The following is a 25,552-nucleotide window of genomic DNA, read 5'->3' as shown; positions in this document are numbered from 1 at the left end:
AGCTGCCTGTTAGTTTCTGTCAGTCACCAAAGGGACGGTGACAGAGGAAGGAACAACACAAGTTAACCAGTTAAGCAGGGGGGGGTCCAAGGGATGGAGTCCATGTAAACTGGAGGCTCCGTGTCAGGTGAATCTAAAATAGATATCAATAAATAGATAATAAAAATGAGCATTTAACTCATAAACTGTGGGTTTATTCTGATTAAATGAGGGTAGAAAACTCTTCTAGTTTCAGAAGAATCCAAAAGTAGTTTGAATTTTAAAGAAAAATGATTGATTCTGAACTATTTCTGCTCATAGTTGGACGCATTCAGACGGTGAGGCGTGGTCACACCTGGACAGGTGGGCAGCTGCCTGTTAGTTTCTGTCAGTCACAAGCAAAAAAACACCAAGGTGTTGCTGTGAAGGCCGACAGAAGATGGCTGCTGCAAACACTTCAGCTCCATATTCATTCCTCCTCGTCATGTTGCATAATAAAGCGCATGAGAAAAAGTGAGTCCACAAGATCCGTGTGAAAACCAAGAGAAAAAGAAGGGAGATGGACTCGAGGAAGGGGGCAGCACTGCTGTGCGTTTACACCGATGCACTGATGAGGCTTGTGGTCAAATAGCCCCTCCCCTTTGCATGCATGCACACAGTGAGGGGGGGAAGAGGCTGCTGGCCCTTTAAGAGCTGAGCCTCGGTCTCCCGGCTTACAGCGAGGGAGGGAGAAGAGGAGGGACGGAGGCAGAGAGAAAGACAGAGGGGAGGGCGCCAGGCTGGAAGTGTGTGAGTGGAGCGAGAGGAACGCACACACAGATAGAGAGAGAGGAGCGTGCTCTGAGAGGTTGAAGGATCACTTCTGTCCCGGCTTGTTTTGGGAGACTAACCTTGTTCAGCCGAGCTCTGTGGGACTGTTTTATGTTGTTGTTGTCGAGAGAGACGGACCCTTACTCCAGCATGCTCACTGAGCCTGAGCTACCTCAGGAGTGTAACAGGTACGTGACGCCTTCTCCCACACAGGTTCACGTGCACGTTCACATGCATGTGGCGGAGGACGGGGGGGGAAGCAGGAAGGTAGAGGTTTGAGGCTGAGAGTGTGTCCGAGTCAAAGATGGTTGGGGAGAGTTGATGAGTGACTCCGATGCTCTCGGAGGAGAAAGCGACAGAAAGAGAGCGTCTTCCTCCTCCTCCTCTTCCTCCTGTCGCCGTGTCCCGAGTAAAAGTTTCAGATCAATACCTCCGCAGATAAAGTGCAGCGAGGGGAAGAGGAGTGTGACCACCTCCTCTAATCGCCTCATCTCTGCCTCTCACCACAACTTTATTTACTTCTGCTTCTGTCAGCCCTCAGCTGCGGCGTCTCCTTCCATAAACAGTAAAAATCCGTATTTTCCAGCTGAATTACAGACGCTGCCCCCTTTTCGCCTCTTCTTGGGAATTTATTTTTGTTTATTTTTGCTGCTTAATCCAAATTCGGTGCATCAAACCCTGGGTAATCCTTGTTGTTTCCCCCTTATGCTAATGTTAATCTCACTGTGCTCCTCTGTTGATGCAGGCCTGCTTCATTTAGAGGTGTGAACCCTCTAACCTTGCACTGTCAACACAAGTGGAATAATAGCCGTTTGATGCTAATGCTGCGAGAGGCAGATTATGTTATAATACTCAACGTTTTAATTCAAACCCACACACACGGCGCCCGCTTGACTTTTATTGCGTTAAACTAGCTCTCTTGTTTTTGCCCGACGAAACTAATCTTTTGTTCGGAGATAAACCGGGGTCGGCGGGGTGGATTGTGGGGGATTTCAGGGGGCCCCCTTGAATTAAGAACACATTTTAGATGTGGCAAAAATGTGTTTTTAATAAACGGCTGAATCCTGCAAAGTGGGTGAGGAGAGACGGAGTTGGTGGGGGGGTAACAACAGCTAGGAGGAATTAAAAATTGAAAGGATTACACAGAAAAGCAGAATGTATGGAGATAAATGCAGGGATTACAATGACTTAGGAGGAGAGCGCTTAAAACTCCTGCTTTCCAGTAATGCACTCCATCACCGTGGCTCCGGCCGTGGTGTGTGTGGATGCTCATATGTGCACGAGAGGGGGTCTTTGCATGCACTGGTGTGTGTCTGAGTGTGCGCCGAGCGGCGGTCTCTCGGCAGAGCGGAGTGTGTGTGTGTTTGCAGTGATGCTGACAGTTCCTGCGTCTCTTGAAGTGTCCGCTCGCCATGCTTCTCCTGCTCGCCACACTTCCTCTTCTCTCACTTTTATGCACATCTTCCTCTTTTCTTCTGTTTCTTCTTCTAAAATTCACCAGGAGTCACTTTTACTGAAACAAAGCTGATCGAGAAGAGTTTTTGTTTTGTTTTTTGGAGGTTGTTCTGACAGAAATAGGTGAGAAAATATGTGATTTTTACTGCTTGTTGAACACCACTTTAAACAGAAATTGTTCATCGTTTTTTATTGAATTCTGCTCACATTTTTGTGTCTTTTTGATGCTTTGACTTTGCTTTAATTTGCTGTCTTTTACATTATTTTTCTGATCATTTTTTTGATTTATTTGGATTTATCGTGGCGCTCTTTGGAGACGAAGCTGAAAATATCGCCTTCTGTTTGCATTAATCTGCGAGGGAGAAAGTAACTTAAAAACGAAGAAGCTGCCGGTTTTAGGAGAGATGAAGGGAAAGAAACGATGTGACATGATGATGACACATTCCTCGCCAGTGGACAGAAGAAGAAGAAGCAGGTTTGCAGAGATTAAGCGAAGGGGGGGTGGAGAGCAGAGGAAGAGGTCTCTGTCAATGTGGTGTTAAGGCAGTGGTAGATTTTCACACCCCTCCATTTGTCCCCTCAGTTTATAGGGCGAGTGTGTGTCAGAGCGGCTGCAGGGGGGGGGGCGGTCAGCACTTTGAGCGCTTTGAGCAGGACGCCCCGGAGGATTTTACTGAAATAATTATTCATCCTGAGAGCTGGAAGCTGGGGTTAATATTTGCCTTTCAGATGATAAAATATAACGTTGCATTTTGAGAAATCTGTTTAATTCATCGACAGAGAGGCGGATATTTTAACCTCAACGCGGCGGTGCTGATGAGGACGAAATGTGGCGGTAAAAAGGCCGAAGGTGTTCTTCACGGCGGTGGATCGAAGTGCTGAACTTCCCTCACAGTTTGCTCATGTTTGAGCGTCAGAATCGCACTGCGGCGGCCCCCATTTAAAGGCTAAATTCTTGATAACTCGTCTCCATTTGAAGCGAGCGGGGCTGCTTCATTTAAAGGGTGAGATTAAAGTGGTCGGTGTGTGTTTGAGGAAGCAGAATGTGTGTCTCTGAAGGAGTAATTGAGTAGAGTGTCCGTGTTCTGCAAACTAATGCGCCGCTCTGCCCTCCTCTTCCCTCGTGGCCCCGGCCCGGCCTCCTTCGTTTTCTCCCCCCGTCTCCTCACCCGCCACCACCTTGGACTGGAGGCCATTGTCTGGGCCATATTGTCTGTCCCCAGAGAGCCTTGATAGCCGTGTCTCCATCCACAGAGCGAGGGGGGGGGCAGAAAGAAAGAAAAAGAAAGAGCGACAGACAGAAAAATACCAGAGGAGAATGTCCCCTCCTCCTCCCCACTTCCTCCCCTCTCCCTCCCGCCGCGACCTCCCACCCCGGTTTGATCAGCTGACTCTCTGTGATGGCCAGTGGAGGGGGGGGGGCATTAGGCCACATTTGTTCTTGTTGTTGTTTTGGTTGTTTATGGACGGGGGGGGGGGGTCGGGGATGAAAGAGCGTCAGAAGTGACGGGGAAAGAGAAAGTGTGTGTGTGGAGGTGTCCCTCCAGGCTAACCAGTCAGGTCATATGACAGAGGGTCAAAGGGCGGGGGTCAAAGGTCAGCTGGAGGCATTCCACTGCCTGCAGAGCAGGAAAACACCAGCAGCGTGCACACACACATGCGCACGTACAGTATATCCATTCAGAATGGGACTCCCCGGACTTCCACGTCCCGTTTCTGCTCTCCTTCTCCTTCCATTTCTTCATCCATCCATCAATCCAGGCACTTTATTTCTAAAACACACACCCCCCCCCCGTTCACCATCCTGAAAATCTACAACAGGACACAGTGTCAGGAGTCCCCCCCCCCCAAGCCCCGGGCACTACAATGCAACCTCTGTCCTTCCAGGTAGGGAGGGAGGGCCGATGGAGAGGTGGGTGAGGAGGAGGCCAGCTGGGTCTCAGAGTGTGTGCACACATGTATTTGTTGTCATGTGGGGGGGGGGGGGGGCAGGCAGGGCCGCTGACAGTGAGACAAATGCTGCGACTCCTTTATGGATTGCTTAGCAAATGCAGCTCAACAATGGGCAAACGCTCAATAAACGTTACGCAGTATTCCCCCCCCCCGCAAAACACCAGGGGAGCGGGGCCGCCGTCCACCGGATGCATTTTTCCTCTCTGTCCCTCTTCACCTCCCACTTCTCCCCCAGCTCCGGCTTTCTGCCTCTCTTCTCTTTTCCAAAGCAACACTCGAGATTTTCCCACGAGCAAACTTCGCTTCCTCCGTCTTTTCTTCTTCGTCTCCGTGTTGGAGCGCCACGGCGGTCCTGTTGTCCTGTGGGGGGGGGGCACCACGGTCCTGTTGTCCTGTGGGGGGGGGCACGACCGGGAAAGTCTGAGGAGCGATTCCTGGCTGGTGACTAAAGCTCAGGGTGGATGAACAGAGCAGAGACACGAGTTTTTAGTCTCTTTTCTCACTTCAGACAAAACACATGACTTTTTTCCCCTCCAGCGTGTGCATGTGAGTGTGCATGTGAGTGTGCGTGTGTGTGTGTGATTAACAGCAGTGACATTGCGTTGTGTGTTATTGCCTTTTGTGGTTAAGCTGGACAGGAAACACGGTTTGGGCCGCCGGCCGGCGATTTAGGGCACCTCACAGAGGACGCTTTGTGTTTGTGAGGCTGAGTGTGTGTCTTTGTGTGTGTGTGAGGGTGTGTCTGTGTTTGTGAGCACATACAAGCATGAGCCGTGCACTTCAGCAGAGAGCGATGAGGCAAATGGACGAGAGGAAAATAACACTTTGAGCAAACTGTTGCTCAGGAAAGTTTAAAGCCAGAGAAGGAGGAAATATTCCCCACTTCCACCAATCTTTATCTGCTTTCCTCTCAGTTCCTCTCACTCTTCTCCGTTCAAAAGGACAATCTATAAATAGATAATAAGCAATATCCTTAAGAGTCTGTGAAGAAGGGAGGAATGGAGTGACAAGCAGCTGATTGTGTGGAGGCCGAACGGCGAGTAAGACAACGCCGGGCGGCGAGAGGCGGGAAAGAATAAGTTCAACAGGGTGGGAGAGAAGGGTGAAGAAGAAAGAGATTTTCTCCTTTTTAGAATAAGCCCAGAAGAAGAGAGTCGATTTGTTTAAATTCCTGCCTGAGGATGTAAATGTTGCGGTCGGCACCTGGGAGGCCAAACGCCCCGGGCGCCTTATCTAAAAGCAACATTCCTCTCAACTATTTTTGATTTGCCCAGTTCCAAAGATCGTTTCCACCTGAGTGACGGTTTGCTCTGAAAAAGGCGGGAAGGGAAAAAGGAATAAGCCTCCTCGCCGGAGACGATGGATTCGACTGCCTGAGCGGTGCGTTTGCATGCAGGTCAAAACAATGGGCTTCAATTTAACCAGAGGCTGTGCACGTGCACGTGCACGCACACACACACAGACACTGCGGAAACGGAGGCTCCCACGCTCCCTGAAAGCTTGTTCTGAGGAGTTAACAAGTGCAGCTAGCGCCGTGATTGCGTTAGCAGCCAGACACACACGGCGTGTGACATCGTCGGTGACATCTCTGCGATGGCGGCTTTGTCTTCCGCTCGCCCCGTTTCGCTTAATTCAACTGAAAAGTGTGTTTTCCCAGACATCTCCTGCATGTGAAAGCACTCAGGCTGGCGTGCCCATAAGCCCGCCGCCTGCACTTAGCCGCGCTCGTGCGTGCGTCAGCTCGCAGCTGCTGTCTTGCCAGCATGAAATGGGCGCGTTGATTACAGTAAGCGGTGGCCAGGAGACGGTTAACCACCGCTGATGGCGATTACGCGGCCTGTTAATGGACGTCCGTCGCTGTCCGATTAGTGACTTAGCGGCGGTGGACATATGTGATATGAGAGGGACTTAGTTGAGGAGCCACTAATCATCAAAAAGCCAAGGGGGAAGTGGCGCTCTAATCTCAGCTTAGCACTCTCACCGTGTGTGTGTGTCGGGAGAGTTTTGGGGAAGCAGAGGAGGCGCAGATTTAGTTTATTTTACGTTTTTTAAATTAAATACGTGCTGCTGCTGTTTCGTTTGTTTTTAAAAAAGGGCAGAATCGTCGTAATCTTCACTAATTATAACCTGAACAACCATCGGCTTATTAAAGCGGCGTCTTTTTTAAAATCCCGCGTCGACTCGTGCTTTCAGACTGCTTCCTCTGGGCGCCCCCCCCCCCCCACGGCACGGCAGCCCTGCCAAACTTTAAATGAAGTAGCCGGCGTAACCTGCACACCCGCCGTGCCCAATTGTGTAGTAATTCCACTTCAAAGGCGAATGAGGAGAGAGGGGGATTTTATAGCTGGAGAGGAGCTGTGAAAGGCCTCCCCATTCATGGACACCCACCTCTGAGAGGCAGGAGCAGCCGGGGGAGGTGGGCAAACGGAAAATGGTATAAGACGCAGAGAGTGAAGCGTCTCTCTGTGTTAATGTGTAACCGCGCTCCTCTGTGGACCAGCTTTGCATATCGCAGCTACTGTGGTCAAGTGATGGCCAGTAAAATTATAAAAACTAAATTAAAACACGTGTTTGGAGAAGATTGAGGCGAGAAAAGTGAAAACTGCTCCCAGTGTGAGTCCAGACAGTGTGAGAAACAAAAGGCCTCAGTGTGAGCGGCTGAAAGGAGGTAAAGTAAACAGGTAGCGATGAGGACAGACCTGCAGTGTTCAGGCCTCTGTTCTGTGTGCAGTTTGTTCAGCTGGGCCTGCCGTTGGGTGTGTGAGGCGACATAAACTCAGACACTCTTTCTAATCTATCATAAACGTTATCACAAGTCGGTTTCAGTTTTCAGCGTGATAGCAGTTTTATCTCCAGTCCTTTGTCGTGAAAACAATTACAAAATGAGATGTAAAGGATTTATAGCTCATATGGGAGAGGCAGATACAGGCACCAGAGCGTCCATGAGAGGCAGATACAGGCACCAGAGCGTCCATGAGAGGCAGATACAGGCACCAGAGCGTCCTGCAGAGGCAGATACAGGCACCAGAGCGTCCATGAGAGGCAGATACAGGCACCAGAGCGTCCATAAGAGGCAGATACAGGCACCAGAGCGTCCATAAGAGGCAGATACAGGCACCAGAGCGTCCATGAGAGGCAGATACAGGCACCAGAGCGTCCATGAGAGGCAGATACAGGCACCAGAGCGTCCATGAGAGGCAGATACAGGCACCAGAGCGTCCATGAGAGGCAGATACAGGCACCAGAGCGTCCATGAGAGGCAGATACAGGCACCAGAGCGTCCATGAGAGGCAGATACAGGCACCAGAGCGTCCATGAGAGGCAGATACAGGCACCAGAGCGTCCATGAGAGGCAGATACAGGCACCAGAGCGTCCATGAGAGGCAGATACAGGCACCAGAGCGTCCATGAGAGGCAGATACAGGCACCAGAGCGTCCATGAGAGGCAGATACAGGCACCAGAGCGTCCTGCAGAGGCAGATACAGGCACCAGAGCATCCATGAGAGGCAGATACAGGCACCAGAGCATCCATGAGAGGCAGATACAGGCACCAGAGCGTCCATGAGAGGCAGATACAGGCACCAGAGCATCCATGAGAGGCAGATACAGGCACCAGAGCGTCCTGCAGAGGCAGATACAGGCACCAGAGCGTCCATGAGAGGCAGATACAGGCAGCAGAGCATCCATGAGAGGCAGATACAGGCACCAGAGCGTCCATGAGAGGCAGATACAGGCACCAGAGCGTCCATAAGAGGCAGATACAGGCACCAGAGCGTCCATAAGAGGCAGATACAGGCACCAGAGCGTCCATAAGAGGCAGATACAGGCACCAGAGCGTCCATGAGAGGCAGATACAGGCACCAGAGCGTCCAAGAGAGGCAGATACAGGCAGCAGAGCGTCCATGAGAGGCAGATACAGGCACCAGAGCGTCCATGAGAGGCAGATACAGGCAGCAGAGCGTCCATGAGAGGCAGATACAGGCACCAGAGCGTCCAAGAGAGGCAGATACAGGCAGCAGAGCGTCCTGCAGAGGCAGATACAGGCACCAGAGCGTCCATGAGAGGCAGATACAGGCACCAGAGCGTCCATGAGAGGCAGATACAGGCACCAGAGCGTCCTGCAGAGGCAGATACAGGCACCAGAGCGTCCATGAGAGGCAGATACAGGCACCAGAGCGTCCATAAGAGGCAGATACAGGCACCAGAGCGTCCTGCAGAGGCAGATACAGGCACCAGAGCGTCCTGCAGAGGCAGATACAGGCACCAGAGCGTCCATAAGAGGCAGATACAGGCACCAGAGCGTCCTGCAGAGGCAGATACAGGCACCAGAGCGTCCTGCAGAGGCAGATACAGGCACCAGAGCGTCCATGAGAGGCAGATACAGGCACCAGAGCGTCCATGAGAGGCAGATACAGGCACCAGAGCGTCCATGAGAGGCAGATACAGGCACCAGAGCGTCCATGAGAGGCAGATACAGGCACCAGAGCGTCCATGAGAGGCAGATACAGGCACCAGAGCGTCCTACAGAGGCAGATACAGGCACCAGAGCGTCCTACAGAGGCAGATACAGGCACCAGAGCGTCCATGAGAGGCAGATACAGGCACCAGAGCGTCCATGAGAGGCAGATACAGGCAGCAGAGCGTCCATGAGAGGCAGATACAGGCACCAGAGCGTCCATGAGAGGCAGATACAGGCACCAGAGCGTCCATGAGAGGCAGATACAGGCACCAGAGCGTCCATGAGAGGCAGATACAGGCACCAGAGCGTCCATAAGAGGCAGATACAGGCACCAGAGCGTCCATGAGAGGCAGATACAGGCACCAGAGCGTCCAAGAGAGGCAGATACAGGCAGCAGAGCGTCCATGAGAGGCAGATACAGGCACCAGAGCGTCCATGAGAGGCAGATACAGGCAGCAGAGCGTCCATGAGAGGCAGATACAGGCACCAGAGCGTCCAAGAGAGGCAGATACAGGCACCAGAGCGTCAATGAGAGGCAGATACAGGCACCAGAGCGTCCATGAGAGGCAGATACAGGCACCAGAGCGTCCATGAGAGGCAGATACAGGCACCAGAGCGTCCATGAGAGGCAGATACAGGCACCAGAGCGTCCATGAGAGGCAGATACAGGCACCAGAGCGACCTGCAGAGGCAGATACAGGCACCAGAGCGTCCATGAGAGGCAGATACAGGCACCAGAGCGTCCAGGAGAGGCAGATACAGGCACCAGAGCGTCAATGAGAGGCAGATACAGGCACCAGAGCGTCCAGGAGAGGCAGATACAGGCACCAGAGCGTCCATGAGAGGCAGATACAGGCACCAGAGCGTCAATGAGAGGCAGATACAGGCAGCAGAGCGTCCATAAGAGGCAGATACAGGCACCAGAGCGTCCTACAGAGGCAGATACAGGCACCAGAGCGTCCATGAGAGGCAGATACAGGCACCAGAGCGTCCATGAGAGGCAGATACAGGCACCAGAGCGTCCATGAGAGGCAGATACAGGCACCAGAGCGTCCATGAGAGGCAGATACAGGCACCAGAGCGTCCATGAGAGGCAGATACAGGCACTAGCTGTACGTTGGTGTATTTGCTCTATATTATTATTCCAGCTTCAGCAGGAAAAACAAACATAGAATCCAATGAATCAGGGCACTTTTAAAATATATTATTCATCTTTATAAAATAAAGATTTGACCATTTTGACTGAAAAGATTGAATCTTCTGAATCTGACCTCTGGTCAACTCGACATTTCGGAGCTTAAATGACTCTTTGTAAAAATGCAATTTGTAAATTGGCTTGAATTCTTCGACTATCTGTGAGCATTGCAGGTAAAATCTTCCAGAAACAATTAGCGGTAATTGAATTACATCACCGCCGTAGTGATTTGATTCCGATAGGACCCTCCCTCGGCGTGATAAAGTCCCACCTTGCGTGCCTTGGCTTTCCTCGCCGCTGCTCGGCTTTCCACTGTCATAAGGTAAATAAGCAGTGAATTAGTGGCAGGGCTCCTCCGAGGACCAATGCCAGATGTACGGTCCTGAGGAAATCCAATAGAGTCAAGAGTGTAATCAGTTTACCGGAGACGGGCCGGGAGGGGAAGGCTGGGGAGGAAGACGGAGGAATTACAAGTGTACAGATGTGTGAAAAACAGCTTGTTAAATCAAAGGGAAATAAAGTCTGAGAGGTGTTCGCCTGTTGCTCACTTTCCCCTCGACTTTCCCTGATTCCCTGCCTCTGCGCGGCTGAGCGTTAGCAGCCTATTACGCAGGGTCATAGTCGCAGTGGCTCCAAGGCTGACAAGTGCATCTGAAAGCACTCAGGCGACGCTGAGAACCACATTAAATTCTATTATTGCCGCGTAGTCGCTGCATCTGTATTCAGCTAAAGTAGAGGGAGGCAAATTTACCTCGTGAGAGACGGAGTTCACCTAATAGATGTGGCTTTATATCCTTTCCCTCTTTTCAAGGGAACAAAGCCACGGCAACAAATGCAAACAGCGGGGCTGTCACGTTGCTAGCTATTTTCCTCCAGTTGCTCTATTGTCCAGAGGTTTTCGTAAATACGTTTTATTGTTGCTGCACACACTGCCCTCACTCTTATTCTTTCTCCCTTTTCTGTCAATCTGTTTCTCTCTGAAAGCCTATTGTCAAGATGTGGTCATTTCCTCCACAAAGCCGGTGCAAGCGGGCTCCATTTGCGGTAATGGCCCCATCTTTTGGAAACGTTGAATGGCGCCCGCGGTAAACACGCCGGAGGATGGCGATCACTGACTGACTGACTGCTCGATCAATAAAGAAACTTATTGAGAGTAAAGAGAAGTCAGGCAGTTGGTGGAAACTGGCAGCTGAAGGTGTAAATGTTTAAAAAACGGCATCCAGGGGTTTGTGGGTATGAGCTTTGCCCGCCGGAACGCCGGCGCCGTGCGCCGCCACCATCTTATCACTCCTCCAGTTGTCAGCCTCTTATATCATCTTTTGAATATTGCTCACTCTTCCTCCTGTTTTTTCCTCCCCTCTCTTGTCTTTCTGTCTCCTACTCTTTTTCCAGGATGTCTTCCAAGCGACCAGCCTCTCCATATGGGGGGACAGATGGAGAGGTAACCATGGCAACCAGCAGACAGCGAGTGGAGGATGAGGAGATCGAGGGACTGGGCGGTGTCATCCACCTCCCTCTGGGCTCCTACTGCGGCAAGGTGTCCCCGCGCTCGCCCCCCAACCGCAACTTGGACAGCCCGCCCAGCACGGTAAGGACAGCTACGTGTGATGATGGCGAGGGCCGCGGCGGCGGTCTGGGCCGCGGACTCAGGACTGCGCCGTGGAACGGCTGGAGAAATCTCACTCAAACGTGTTTCACACTTTCACACATTTTGGGAGAACCTTGAAGTAGATTTAAAGATAAGGTTTGAAGGTTTGAAGGTTTGAAGGCCTGAAGGCGAACGCCAGCTCCTCATTGGCTCCCTGCCCCTGGCGCTGCGGCCCATAAGGCTTTGTGTGTCCAACAGTGGATGTAAGGCCACGGGCCGTGCACCCAGATCAGATTATGCTCACAGTAATCCTGACCTCCAGCTTTACAAATCAACAGTTGCAGCATGAAGGTAGCGCTGCGTTTTTAACCGGTTTGGTTCAATCGGAAAGTTTTAATTTGTGGAAGAATTCGGCTGGAACTGACCCTCCTTGGCCTTGTTCAGGCAGCATCTCCTAAAACTGCAGTTTCAGGTCATTGTGGAGATGAGGCGTGTTCAGAGTAGAATTTTCTGTTATTTCCGGATCGATAAATGACAGCGGTGACATGAACGCCTCCTTTGATTGACATATTGAGACAGGAAGAGGAGGACTTTTCTGTTGCCGGGAGCTGAGCTCTGCAGGTTTTAGCCGGGTCCGTGGCTGCTGTTCTTGCTTTTCCGTGCACGCCACCAGGCGCTGCCTGCAGCCCGCCTGCTGCACCGCTGCGTGACTGCAGAACGTGAGTCACTGAGTGTGCTGAATGTATGTTTGTGTGACTCACGGGAAGTACTGGTATGGGCTGTTATTTGGTGTGTTTTTGGGTGACTCAGCTGCCTTGCATGTGACTTATTCCACATTATTCAGCTTTGCAGAGCGTGTTCTGTCCAGAAAGGTGTGTTTTGGGCGCCCATCACGAGAAGCTTTCGCTGTTTTATCTTAAACTCTGGCCCGTGTCTTTATTTTCACCTTCATGCACACTTTGGGCACAGCGGTGCTCAGATAACGGCCGCCGACCTTTCCCCCACACTGACAATAAACGCTCACATGCTGTAAAACAATGAAACAGTGCTTAGGAGCAATAATGGAGAGCTAATTCTGTAATTAGCCAGCTGATTAGGCTGCCGGCCCCTCCCGGGATGAACTCTGTATGTGTGGCAGGTGCCGACTGCAGAGCAAAGTCCTGGAACAGCTGAGGAACACTCTGCTTTATCTCGCTGCAGAGGACAGTGATTAGATTATTCCTGGTTTAGATTAAATGCACTTTTATCACCGGTGTTCTTTAACGACGTTCAGAAACACACACATCCAAGGTTTCTCTGCTTTTAGGGGGGCTTCCAGTGCCGATCCCCTCATCTCTGACAGTCGGTGGACAAAGAGGGAGGAGGGATTTCGAGGCAGAGGGGGGGTGCTGCAGATCCGGAGGGATCAGGACAGGGGGGTCTCCACCTCTCAGGGCAGTTGGTGGAAAGTGATAGGGGGAAGTAAACGGCTCATCTGCGACTGGTCGACTTGGAAGTGAGGCAGCAGGGGACAGCCAGAGCGGAGCGGGGGGGTGGGCGAGATTACAGCTTTATCTTGTCATGGCAAATTAGCACGGTGGCGGAGAAGCGCTCAGTTACACACTGACCTCTTCATTGCATCCGCCTCGCCTGCCTGCTCGGCTTTAGCTGGGGAGCGTTACCTGCTCAGTGCAGCTGAAGAAACGGGACGGCGCCGTGAAAACAGCGTTTAAAAGCCCCAAAGGTGGCGGATTATCCACTTTTTAAAATGTTGTTTTTGCACAAACCCCGGCCTGCATGAGAATAATGCTGTTCGGAGCAGGTTTACTGAAAGGGTGAAGCTGGGCCCTGATTGGCTGAGTTCAGGGAGGTCAACCAATCGGCAACAACCCCAGACACGCTGCACCCAAACCGGGCTTTTAAAGAATCAAAGCGCTGCTGCAGACTCACAGATCTGCTTTCCCCGCTTGCTTTTCTTTCTGATCTTTTCGTGTTTATGTTTGCAGATCGCCGCGGAAACGGTTTTCACATCAGGCAGCGGCGAGCATCTTCTCTCATAAACGTGCTAATGGACAAACGCTAATTATTTCATTAACGGGCGAGACGCTACAGAACTATAAAGATATTTTGCAGAGCATTATTTTTAATTCATTTTCCTCCCGTTTCCCTCTTTTTCCATAATCCGAACGTGTGATTGTGCGCGTGAGAGCGAGTTCGTGTGAATATGACAGCTTTAACACAGTCATTGAGCAGGCTTGAGACACACTGGTCACACTTAATTTCTCATGCCAGTGAGGCACTAATGAATCAACACACGCTTGCCTGTCAACAGCGAGAGGTCGTGGTAAAATAAACTGACTGAAAATACAGCTGCATGTGGTCAGATAAAGACAGGATAGTGAATTTTCTCGGTATTTTTCTTCCAATCTGTTAAAACGGCGTTTTTTCCAGGTTGTAGTGGTCATATCTTTGCCGTTTACTGAGCCTGAGGGTTCCCCAGGTCCCCACTGTGAGTGTCTGTGTTTAGCCATGGCATGTAACGGGATTTGCTGCGTGCGTGCATGTGTGTGCGTGCATGAGGGAGTTTGGCAGCGTGTCGGAGGTTTGTTAAGTAGTATGTCGTGGAGATTGGCAGCCCCGGCGTAGACCTGAGTCCCCCCCCCTGCAGCAGGCGATCACCGGCATCCTCCCGGAGTGTGTGAACGTGTTTCAGCTGTTTCCAGCTCTTCCTACTTGCCACATTGTCCATGCCTTGATCCACAGCGACGCGCCAAGCATTAAATACTGTTTTTTCACACATACACCTTTCACAGCCCGAGACATGTCAGGCTGTGGCACAGAAAGAGGGAGAGTTTGTGGTGTCGGGCTTCAGAGGAGGAAGGGAAGAAGACGAAGGAGTGAAAACAGCATCTGTGCTGGCTGCAGGAAGAAAACAGCATTTAGATTTCTTTTTTTTTGGCAGGAGTTAAGTGTTTTTAAACCAACCTCCCCTCACAGATGAGCTTAAGAAGACAAAAGTTGTCTAATTCGGTTCCATTGCAGAGGCTGTAAAAGGATAAAGAGAGTGAGGCGCAATTTTTACTTTGTTCCAGTCATTTGGAAGAGAATTGACATCTGCAAACTAAAGGCAGAACCGCCCACACTGCCAGCCTGCCACATCCAGTGCATATAAATACATATATGCAGACACACGCACACACCTACGGGCGCTGTGCACCGACAGAGTCACACATACGTGCACGGAAATGGCAGAAACCAGGAACAGGAGGGCACGAACACTTCCACTGTTCATCATTTCTGTGTGTTCTCATGAATAAATGCATGGCAATGAGGAAAAGTTTAGCAACCTGAGGAGGAAAAGTGCGAGTGACACCCGTTTACATCAGAGCGTCGCACACTTTTGGACTCTGCAAATCGCCGGTGAGGCGCGTGGATTATCTGCAGAAACATAAGCCATTTAAGTTGCCTTCAGGATCAGGCCGTCTGTCGGAGTTCACACATTAATAATGCCGCAGGTCTTTGAAGAAGCTCCCTGCTAATTCCCTTTGATTAGGAAATGACCTTCATTGTTGGACGCGGCGAGATGACATCTCCCTGGCAGCTCTGCAGCAGAACCACGAGATCCGACAACCCCTCAACCCCCGGCTGCCTCCCTCCCCCTCCGTCTCCCCCTCCATATTCTCGTTCTGTTTGTTTTGTTTGCGCGACATCTTTCTCGAAAGACAGAGTGCGGCTGTTTTAAGTAGGCGCTGGATTAGATAAATGGGATGTGACAGGTGTGACCGCTGCCTTCAAGATGCCTGCCTCTCTTTTTTCTCCACGTATCTCTCCCCGTCAACTCGCTCTCCTGCCGTTTCCTCTAATAACGCCGCTTCTCCCTCTTTGTTTTCTGGGGGATTTTGCCTCCTTTCTCAGACTTTTACTTTGCGCCCGGTCGAAAAACTGAGCTTATTTGAAGTGTGAATCGCGCTAATCTGGAGAGAAGGGCAGTAAAAGGAGGCAGAAGCAACAAAAAGAGGCAGGAGTAGCCACTCAGTCAGGTGGTGAGAGGAGAAGAGGGAAGTCTTTCAGGGCTTTAAGATCACAAGACACTTTCCCAGCGCTGCCCTCGGCTGCAGCCTGATGTTAAACTCCAAATACTCACTGTCTGTCTGACTATCAGGGAGAGAATTAGGGAATTATTGACCTTATTCAGGGTGTGGAAACGCAGATGAAGACAGTCACATGTTGGAAAGCCCCTGCCCCGCTTTCAGCTTTTAGTTTTTGTTTCAAATGGATGATTTTTTATTGATAAATGTTTTCTTTGCTAAGTCTGGAGTCATCTGTGAGCTCACTGTGGACTGTGATCTTCGTGTTAAGTTCCACTTCCACCGGCAGCCTGCGAGTTAATGATTAAATGTCTGCTTTAATACAACATAAAGCATCTGTGTCTCCCACAAACAAACAGCGACGCTGTCCCAGGTGGCATGGCCCACACTGCAGCCAGATTAGCCAAAGATTAACCCTGTGGACCATTGACCCTCATGCCCACAAAGAGCTGAGCTGACACTCTGGCTGACTCATTGTTTGTTATAATAAAGCAGCATACTGTAACACACCCGAGTGGGAGTCTAAAAGTAAGAAGACTGCCTTTATTTTTAATCTAGAGCATGTAGGATTTGGAGTTAGCAGCGGATCCCTGTAGGTGTCACTGTTAATTGGCCTGAACCCGGGTTAAGTCCATAATGCGGGCTGTGGAAACAAACAGATCAAGATGCTGGAAGTTACTTACTGTAAAATTCACCTGCTGTCACTGCTTTGGTTCAACAAACGTTTTTCCTCAAGAAGCTTTTATTTTACAGTGTTTTTGAGCACCATCATTAAACCGAATGTTGCACAACAGCAGGATCATTAGTGATCACGACAGCTTGGAAGAAGCCACACAGCTTAACTTTAAGCTGCACCGTGTACATTTAGTCGTTTTTTATGGAAATGACTTGACTGTCCTCCAGAGCTTTGCTCTTTCAAACAGAATGCATTATTTGGGATTGTTGGAGTTGCATCCTCAGCATTAATCGCCGCGAATCTTGAGACAAAAGTGAAAAGCGGCTCTGAAAAGTTGGGCTGGGATTCGGGTTCTGTAGCTTTGGACGTCCCTCAAAGCGAGCCGTGGAAGGCTTTGTGATGAAGAGTTAGCGAGGCACTGAGTTTGTTGCTTCATGTGCTCGTTCTGTCAAGTACCTCCAAGTCAGTAAAATGCAGATTCCAGTGGATGCGAGGGAGACAGAGGAAGTGTGTCCTGACTTGAGACAACTGGCCGGGGATGAAAGTTGTTGCATTGGGATATAAGAGCGGGAGATGGGGAGAATAAAGAGTTGGAAAGAAGGATGGAGATAATGAGTGAGTTTCTGCCAGCTCCTCCCAGATCTCCTCTTCATTTTCTTCATCTGTTTAGGTCATTTTTAAACTAGTGAATAAAACTTTTTGCTCTTTCTCCTCCCTCCAGGACCACGACGGCACCAAGGGGAGCTCGCTGAGCCCTTACCCCCAGCACAATGCTACCTCACCGGGCAAAGAGGAGGGCGGCGGCGGCGGCGGGCGCCCCTGCAGTGACGGGAGCTCGGCCACCGGCACCCTCGGGACCCCCGAGAGACGCAAGGGCAGCCTGGCCGACGTCGTGGACACACTGAAGCAGCGCAAGATGGAGGAGCTGATCAAAAACGAGCCAGAAGGTCAGTGATGAAAGCCGCCAGATGTGAGATCCACAATGTCTTTGGCGAGGCGCCACACTTTACGCTCTCTGTCGTCCACTCCTCCTCCTCCTCCTTGCTTTCTCTCTGTGGCTGCGAAGCCTCGCTCAGAGCAGAGGAGGGCCTTTGTTTTTCCAGCATGCAGACTGACAGCATCAGCTGCTCGGGCCTATTGTCCACCATGCTTTGCATATTTATCACAACCTGACCAGTAAGAAGTGCGCATGCATGCATGTGCTCATGTGTGAGTGCTGTACCCTTGAGCTGCAGACAACTCTCCAAATGTTTCCTGGCTTTAATTCCAAGGAACACTCGCTCTTAGCTGAACATTCGCAGAGGGATAAATACATCTTGCTACCTTTCTACTCTTTTTCTAACCTTTATGATGATTCATTTTGAGCCCTCAGATACAGATTTCACACACTGTTGAGGAAGCTAAATGAGAGTTTTGCCCAGGGCCTACATAACTTAGCTCCATTAGCCTCACATTTCATTCTCAAATGTAGCCCCAGGCTAACAGTTGGAGTCGAGCAAAGAGATGAAATTAGCCCGTGGCCAATGCTAATTTCTATTGAGCAGATAAATGAGAGCTTAAGTTAATGTGATTTGGATCTCACCAACAGGTGTTCGTCTCCTTTAGGAATATCTGATCATTTGAATAACAAAATGCGCTTTTGGTCTGGATAGGTTTTGTTGGAATTTAGGGAATTTGTTCGTAAAGAAAATTCAGTTTTCACAAAAAATAGACTTGTGTTCTGGGCTCTAAGGAGGATTCATCCCTCCATAAGACCTGGATTTTTTCCTCTTTCTTAAGGACATCACTTTCAGATCCTGTAGATAGTTTTTTAGGCCTGACACTTCTTCTTCTGTCCTCCACTTGTCCAGTTTCCTCAAATGTTTCAGGACACACTGCACACCATGCTGAGATATGTTCGTAGGCATCTGCAAAATGCAGCCTCAAGTTGAAATTACACCATGCCCAAAAGGTGAAAGAAGAGCCCCGCAGGAGAGCGTGCACGTGCCTTTCGGTGTGGCTGCATCGTGTGTGTGTGGATTATGTTTCCGCAGTACATCAACAGGCTTTCATTTCAAGCTGCGATGTGCTAACCTTGTTTTCCAGGCTTTCAGTTGGGTTTTCAGAGCAGCTGCGGCGGCTGGTCAGCTCTCCCGTCTGGCTGTTTTTATCCCAGTCGATAGACGGCCTGTTGTAGCACATTTAACCAAAAAAACACAACAACCCTGGACTGTTTGTCGAGCTGAGCTGTAATTGAGGTGTGTTTTGGGTTGTTCGCTACTTCGCTGGAACCGGCTGCACAGGAAAACGGAAAAAAAGCAAAAACACAACAATAATAATGGATCTTTTTGAGTCAGCCAGGGCAGAGGGAGGGAGGGAGATGGAAAAGACAGACGGTGAAGAGAAGGAAAGTGAAGGAGACACACATTAGCACAACAGTGTGGCATCCAAACCAACCCAGAGCATTATCTGCCCTCCACTTAAATTAAAGGCTGCAACAAAAGGCCCTCAAGACCCAACACACAGGGAAAAACAAGGCCAAAGAAGGGGGAAAGCAAGAAAGGAAAGTGAGTAAAAGAAGAAAAGATGAGGAGAGGCAGAGGGGAAATGGAGGGGGGAGAGAAATGACGAGAGGCGGTATTGAGCGCGAGATAGAAATCCCTTTTCTGGTGCCTGGCTAGCTATTGTTTGGCTGTGTGGCTCACAAAGGCCATTAGCAGCAAACAGCAGGTTGGGATGAAAATTTAATGAAGGCTTTAATCATTATGAAAGGCCTGGAATATTACTGCTCTCTCTGTCTCCCACTCACACTCAGCTTCCAGCTGGATCAATGACACACACACACATCCGTGGTGTCGGAACATTAACACCAGGAGGCTCGAGAACAAGGGGACAAAGACTCGAAATGGGTCAGAAAACGATAAACATCTTGAAACAGAAAGGCAGGCCGTGAGCTAGACATCACACGCAGAAGAAGGCACTAAGTTTGAAAGATTTAGTCTGTGGCTAGTGTTGCTCCACTTATGCTGGATGGATGGCGAGTCGTTGATAGTAGGTCAGTGTGTGTGTGCTGTTAAAGCCTTTGGGAGCACGTAAACTTGTGTATTTGCATATGTTTTCGTGGCAGAACATGAGTGCAGATGTGTGTGTTGGTGCAGGAAAGAGTCACATATAAGAGGAGTGTGTGTGTGATTGTGTACATGTGTTGGCTTCTAATAAATGACCAGCCTCCCTGTCCCCCATGGCCTGGCACAACCAGGCTCCACCGCTCTCCTGCTCTCGCCATTCATCTTCCGTCGTACTCCACCTGCTCCCCGGGAGCTACTCCCTCCAGCTCAAACCCACACTCACACGCATGTGCACTCGTGCTGCTGCACACTGCCGATAATAAATTCTTCAGGAGCGACGGGGAGAAGGAGAGGATGCCGTGACACTGCCTGCCTGCGGATGTCTGGACTCGAGGCCACCGGGTGGCTGAGTGGCTCGTGCTGGAGTGCGAGTGTGTGTCATTATGTGGACTAATGAGAGCAGAATGCGGGGCGTCACGGGAGGCGCCGGGTCGAGAGGAGAGTCGGTGCTGAAACCCAAGGGAGATTGCTGCACCAGCACCAACCCACACACCTGGTCAGTTCCCTTAGATTCACCGTTTAACCTCCTGTGGCCTCTGTGGCACAGAGCGTGGCCTGGTAATAATCTGTTAGCCCAGCAGTGGGGGGGGAAACGACACCTGAGAAATGAGTCAGATAGATAAATAGATAGATAGATAGCTGCTAAAAGAGAAGAAAGATGGGGGGAATTAAAAGGAGCAGAAACATCACTAAATGGGGCACAGATGTTCCTCTCTGCCCCTGGAGTGGTGCCTCCACTGCCCTGGACTTTCACCAGACACTCAGCCTCATACCTCCTCTCCTCAGCTCACTACATGGCGGCACTAACTGTAAGAGGCTCACACATTAAGTGCCAGCTGAGCTCCATCTCAGGACCCGTCTGTTGACCCTCTGCTACCCAGCTACAGCTACCCGTCACTGGGGCTTCGTGGCCTCTGGGACTTTTTATGTTTTCTTCCTTTTAGTAAAGCCTCAGCTGGAAGCAGGGATGAACACAGGTTCTGTACTAAAATGTGTGTTTTTAGTGAAACTACTGGGCATTTCTTTACCTGAATAAACCTTTTATACAACGCATTTGGCTAAAATGCCAATACACAAGTGCAACTACCCATTTGATTATCTATTACCCATTGGATTCAGCTGAGCATTAGCTTGGCCAAGGCTAGCAAGCTACCAAATTGTTTGTTCCATTAGTAGCATGCAGAAACTAGCTAGATTAGCTTCTGATTTAGCTTCCCATTTGATGGTAGGGTGTGCAGTATGCTACCACCAACAACTGTGGATAGCTGCTACCACATGTACATCTGTCACAAAGGCAAAGAAGATAAGCCTAAATTAGCAACTAATCTAGATAGTTTCGGCTCGCTAGTAGATAACTTAGTAGGTTGTCAGAATTTCCATATTAGTAGCGTTTGAAACATGAGTTACTGCCCAAGTTTACTGAATAGAGCTTTGTGCTACATGTATAGAGCTTCCTGCTACATATATATAGCCTCCTGCTACATGTATAAAGCTTCTTGCTACATGTATATAGCCTCCTTCTACATGTATATAGCCTCCTGCTACATGTATAGAGCTTCCTGCTACATATATATAGCCTCCTGCTACATATATATAACCTCCTTCTACATGTATAAAGCTTCTTGCTACATGTATATAGCCTCCTGCTACATGTATAAAGCTTCTTGCTACATGTATATAGCCTCCTTCTACATGTATAAAGCTTCTTGCTACATGTATATAGCCTCCTTCTACATGTATATAGCCTCCTGCTACATGTATAGAGCCCCCTGCTACATGTATAAAGCTTCTTTCTACATGTATGAAGCTCCTGCCGGTTGCTCAGTATTTTGAATGTTGCCCTGTTGATTTTCCATAAATAACAAATTAACAGAAATTTGAGGCAGTTCAGAAGCGCAAAAACTTTGCGTTGACATAGTTGTATATTGTTGGGTCATGGAACGGCATCATAGTCTGTTCCCTGAGTCTGAATGCAGCTCTGGGGTCACAGCATTGCCACTATAGGGTACATTATAGACCTATTTTGAATAGACTCTCACACACACAGTTGCTGGTTTACACCTGTGCTGGCAACCTTGAGCTCAACCAAAGTGGTGTTTTACAGCTGAGTGTTCTCCCTGCTTGCAAGCTGCTCTGAAGCATTGGTTTCCACACTGAATATGCCAACTCAGTGATGGATGTCACACAACACATCCTCACGCATGTCCGCCACAGCACTTCATCTATTTTCAAGGAACGGAGGGAAACCAGGGCTTGCTTTTAGAGAGCACTGAGGCATTTTATAGGACAGCACTTAGGCGAAGCCATTGTGCCACACAAGCACACAGTGGCCGGAGCTCCCTCACGCCTCCTTACACTCCAATGGGTGACAATGGGAAGGGCGGATACGTTCTGCCAAGAAGAAGGAGAGAGAGAATGAAAGGGAGAGAAAAAAGAGCCGGAGAAGTGGAGGGATCGAGGCAGTCTCTCGTTCATCCATCCATCAGTCCACGCACCCCCCTCCTTCTCTTCACTTTGCTTAATCCTTCTTCTTCTCTGCTATCTGGGGGGTTCTGTCAAGCACACACACTCTCACACACACACTATAAACGTCAACAATGGCATATACAGCCGTTGCAAGTCACCGCATATATTTTTTTTTTTAGGCACGGATCCCCGAGGGGAATTGAAGGCCTGCAACACACACATGTGCATAAACACAAACACACACAGCAGCAGTTTCACAGCCCTAGCGTGGGAGCGGGCGAGCGTCTTTATGTGATTACCACCCCTTGTTGGTAATTGGTTCGTTGTATAAATTAACACGAAGTGCGACAGGACTCTCACAGCCATTGTTTGTCGTGATTAGTCTTCTGAGAAAAAGAAAATGAGTGAAGTGAAACGGGGAGAGTTTATTTCCTGTGTTGTTTTTTTTTTTTATTCACAAAACGAGGACATTTGAGTGATGTCCTCCAATTAAAGAGCTCCAGCTACACTGTTGACATTTGCTGAACAGAAGTTTGACATCATGTTGGGGTTTTTTTTAGAAGAACACTTCCACGAACCCTTTTCTGGGAAGAAGGGAGCTCCTGTTGTTGGTTTATATGCTTCACAACCTATTCAGGTGCTTTAAAACATCTCGAAACTCAACAATAAAAAGCATCCTTTTGCTCAAATAAAAATCACCGAAGCGGGCCAGGACCTTTTGCTTCTCGGCGCTTCCTGAAAGAAACCAATTTCTTTATATTTATCTTTCTTTGCAGTTATCCGGTTGTCACTGTGTCAGTTAACTTCACAAAGTTTGTTACAGACGGGGGGGGGTCATCACGACATGGCTCACAATTCAAATAGAGTCAGTTCTGCTTTATTTTTTCTCTTTCCCTTTGTGGCATGAGAAACAGGCAACGTCATGGGGTGAACCTGAGGCCTATTGTGGGGCAGGCCATTGTTGGCTTGATGAAAGGCGCATTCAAGTCGTTTTTCTTATTGAATTGTTTTGCGTCTGCTTTTCAACGTTGCATTCTTTCTCCAGCCTTGCGCGAGACAATCGGTGGGGATGAAACTCCTTTCTGCCATTCTTCCCGGTCCAGATGAGCGATATTAAGGAGCTGAATGGTGTCTGTGTGTGTGCGTCTGCTGTGTGTTTGAGGGGAAAAGCAGTGCCCCAGCTTTTGTCCAATACACCAGCATAAAGGGGCTTAGACAGAAGAGAGAGGGTCCTGTGGTTTTTCTGGAGGTGTGTGTGTATCGGTGTGTGTTATTGGCCCCCTGGCATGGCATTAAGTTAAGGACAAAAGCTTGAGGTTCATGAATTAGCCAGGGATCCATAGCTGAGCTGTTGTGACCTACTCACAGTCTGACTGTCCTACTGTACAGTGTGTGTGTGTGTGTGTGTGTGTGTGTGTGTGTGTGTGTGTGTGTGTGTGTGTGATACCTGGTGAAATGTGTATTTGTGTTTTTCATCTTCGGGTTTCTGTGTCCGTATCGACGTGCATCAAGCTAAATAAAAGCCTCTGTCACATCATTCCAAGTATTAGACAGGCCCCAGTGTTCTGGCATCCACTCATTTACTCCCATTCAGCATCGTGTCCCATGACCAAATCAGTGGAATCCATGATTTATCTATTCAGCTTTTTCATAAATGCTCTTCGTTTGTACTCGTTTGTTGTTTTTCTTCCTTCTCTGTTATTTTCCTTTGCTTGGTCTTTTCTCCCATTCCCATGGAGAGTCGGAGGAATGTTTTTATGCTGCAAAATGCCCTCAAGATTAATGAGTTTTGTGCAGAGTGCGCTGACTTTCATTTGTCCCTCAATTACTCTATCAAAAGGATATGAAACGCGACAAAAAAAAAACCTCAAAACTTTCAGAGAGGCACTTAAGCAACAAAATCACTCCGAGGAGCATCGTGGAAAGCAATTGCTGTTTGGAGTTAAAACAGTTTTCAAAAGGCCAGATGACTGCACCCCTCAAACACTTTCACTTAGCGAGAAGAATGATCAAGTCAGCCAACAACCATCTTCCATTAAACGGGCATACCAGCCGTTACTTTGTGAGTAGGTGGAAGTCGCGTTTTGGCACGAATCGTTTGACTTTTTATCTCGACACTGTGCCATAAACTATAAAAAGTTATCACTTTGCTGTGTGGCTTCCAGACGTCTCCATTAACATGCTGATTTTATTTTGAGTTGACTTTAGATAATGGGCAGATTGGGTTGAAATTGCTCAAAAGTTACAGAGAAGTGAATGTAAACCGGGTGAGTTTGCATCGATTTCTATACGAGTTTTCTTCCTTTAGGGACAAAATAGTTCACAAGACGAAGACAACTTAGCAAAGAAGCCATTTTAAACTGGATCTTTAGGCACTTTGTCACAAAGACACATCATTTGTTCCCATTTCTTTAGCTGCATCTATGAAAAACAGCAAAGAAAACACAGTTTGACAGACAGAAAATAGGATTTCTGCAGCAACAAGGTGATTCCCAAAGAGCTATTAGCTGAAAACTTGGCATATCTCAGCATGGTGTGCAGTGTGTCCTTAAAACATTTGAGGAAACTGGACAAGTGGAGGACAAAAGAAGAAGTGTCAGGCCTAAAAAACTATCTCCAGCAGATGAACAGGATCTGAAAGTGATGTCCTTAAGAAAGAGGAAAGAATCCAGCTGTGACCTGACAGGACCTGAGAGATGCATCTGGACCTTCAGCTGATCCATCTACTGTTGGCCCAAGCCTCATCAGAAATGGGCTCCATGGAAGGGTGGCTGTCAAGAAGCCGTTCTTAAGGAAGGGAAACAGGGAGAAAAGGCTGAGCTGTGCCAAATGACACAAGAAGTGGACTGAAAATCAGTGGCAACAGGTCTTATGGAGGGATGAATCCTCCCCAGAGCCCGGACCTCAACATTATTGAAGCAGTGTGGGATCATCTGACAGAGAACGGAACAAAAGGCAGCCCACATCCAAAGAAGAGCTTTGGGATGTCCTTCAAGAAGCCTGGAGAACTATTCCTGAAGACTCCTTAAAGAAATGACAGAAAGCTGGTCTCAGAGGGTTCAGGCTGAGTTGGAGAATAAAGGAGCTCACATCATCCAGATTCAACACATAAAACTGATGCTTTCTGTGCTCAGATGGTCAAACTTGAGCAAATTTCCCCCCACCAGGTCAGATTTTGATTGACTTTGCATTATGATGCTGATATAAATCTACCGGAGCAGGAAGTTCACCCTCTTGGTCGTATTTAAGCAAACTGCACTGAAGCCTAAATGTTCTTTACATGGACAGAAGTCTTAGGCCTCATCAGCTCGGACTGGGTTTGTGTTTCTACCTTTAAATCCTCTCACTGCTGGTTCCACCGTATAATCCACACAGGCTTGTGTGCAAAGTAGCTCAATCTGCTTCCAGCAATTTCACATCTTGGCTGCAGCACTCGAGAGCATCAGAGCAGCGTCCAGTGTAGGATTTAAGGCCGACGTGGATGTAAAAGGGGCTTTAACGGCTCGATTGGAGGCTTTGGATGGTTGTGTATCGCTGCAAAGCTCTTCTCAAACAGAGTAGAGTGCACCAGCCTGTGTGAACAAACCATGAAGTCTGAGCAGTCTGAGAGCTTAAGTCACCCAGAGAGCAACAAGTCAGGCAGCATCTAAGCAGCCAGCCGGAGACGGCCCACCACCCTGCTGCTGACACTTCCTTTCAGTCGGCCTGGGGGCCGGTCACTCATCTGCTCAGCCAGTCAGTGTGTCAGGCTTTGAAGCCACAGGGTCTTAGTTAATTAACCCCTGGCTGGCTGGTC

The 25,552-nt window shown here is 49.2% G+C and overlaps 1 protein-coding gene across 10 annotated transcripts in view; it reads left to right on the top strand.

Annotated features, from left to right (window-relative positions):
* The first annotated feature begins 711 nt into the window (after window positions 1-711).
* sox5 (SRY-box transcription factor 5) overlaps window positions 712-25,552 on the top strand; it is an 83,171-nt gene continuing 58,330 nt past the window's right edge. For 9 of the 10 annotated variants that reach the window (XM_072377141.1, XM_072377138.1, XM_072377135.1 and 6 more), the window contains exons 1-3: window positions 712-977; window positions 11,245-11,440; window positions 16,905-17,130. In XM_072377141.1, the coding sequence (XP_072233242.1) occupies window positions 901-977; window positions 11,245-11,440; window positions 16,905-17,130 (499 nt within the window). In that variant the 5' untranslated portion in view covers window positions 712-900. Of the gene's footprint in view, window positions 978-2,226; window positions 2,368-11,244; window positions 11,441-16,904; window positions 17,131-25,552 lie in introns of those variants that run through there. The other variant, XM_072377137.1, reaches the window with a different exon arrangement.

Source organism: Leuresthes tenuis, unplaced genomic scaffold, assembly GCF_036924035.1.
Source record: "Leuresthes tenuis unplaced genomic scaffold, fLeuTen1.0.hap1 SCAF_23, whole genome shotgun sequence".
Lineage (NCBI taxonomy): Eukaryota > Metazoa > Chordata > Actinopteri > Atheriniformes > Atherinopsidae > Leuresthes > Leuresthes tenuis.
The sequence above is the reverse complement of the archived record's forward strand: the minus strand, read 5'-3'. Positions and strand labels throughout refer to the sequence as shown.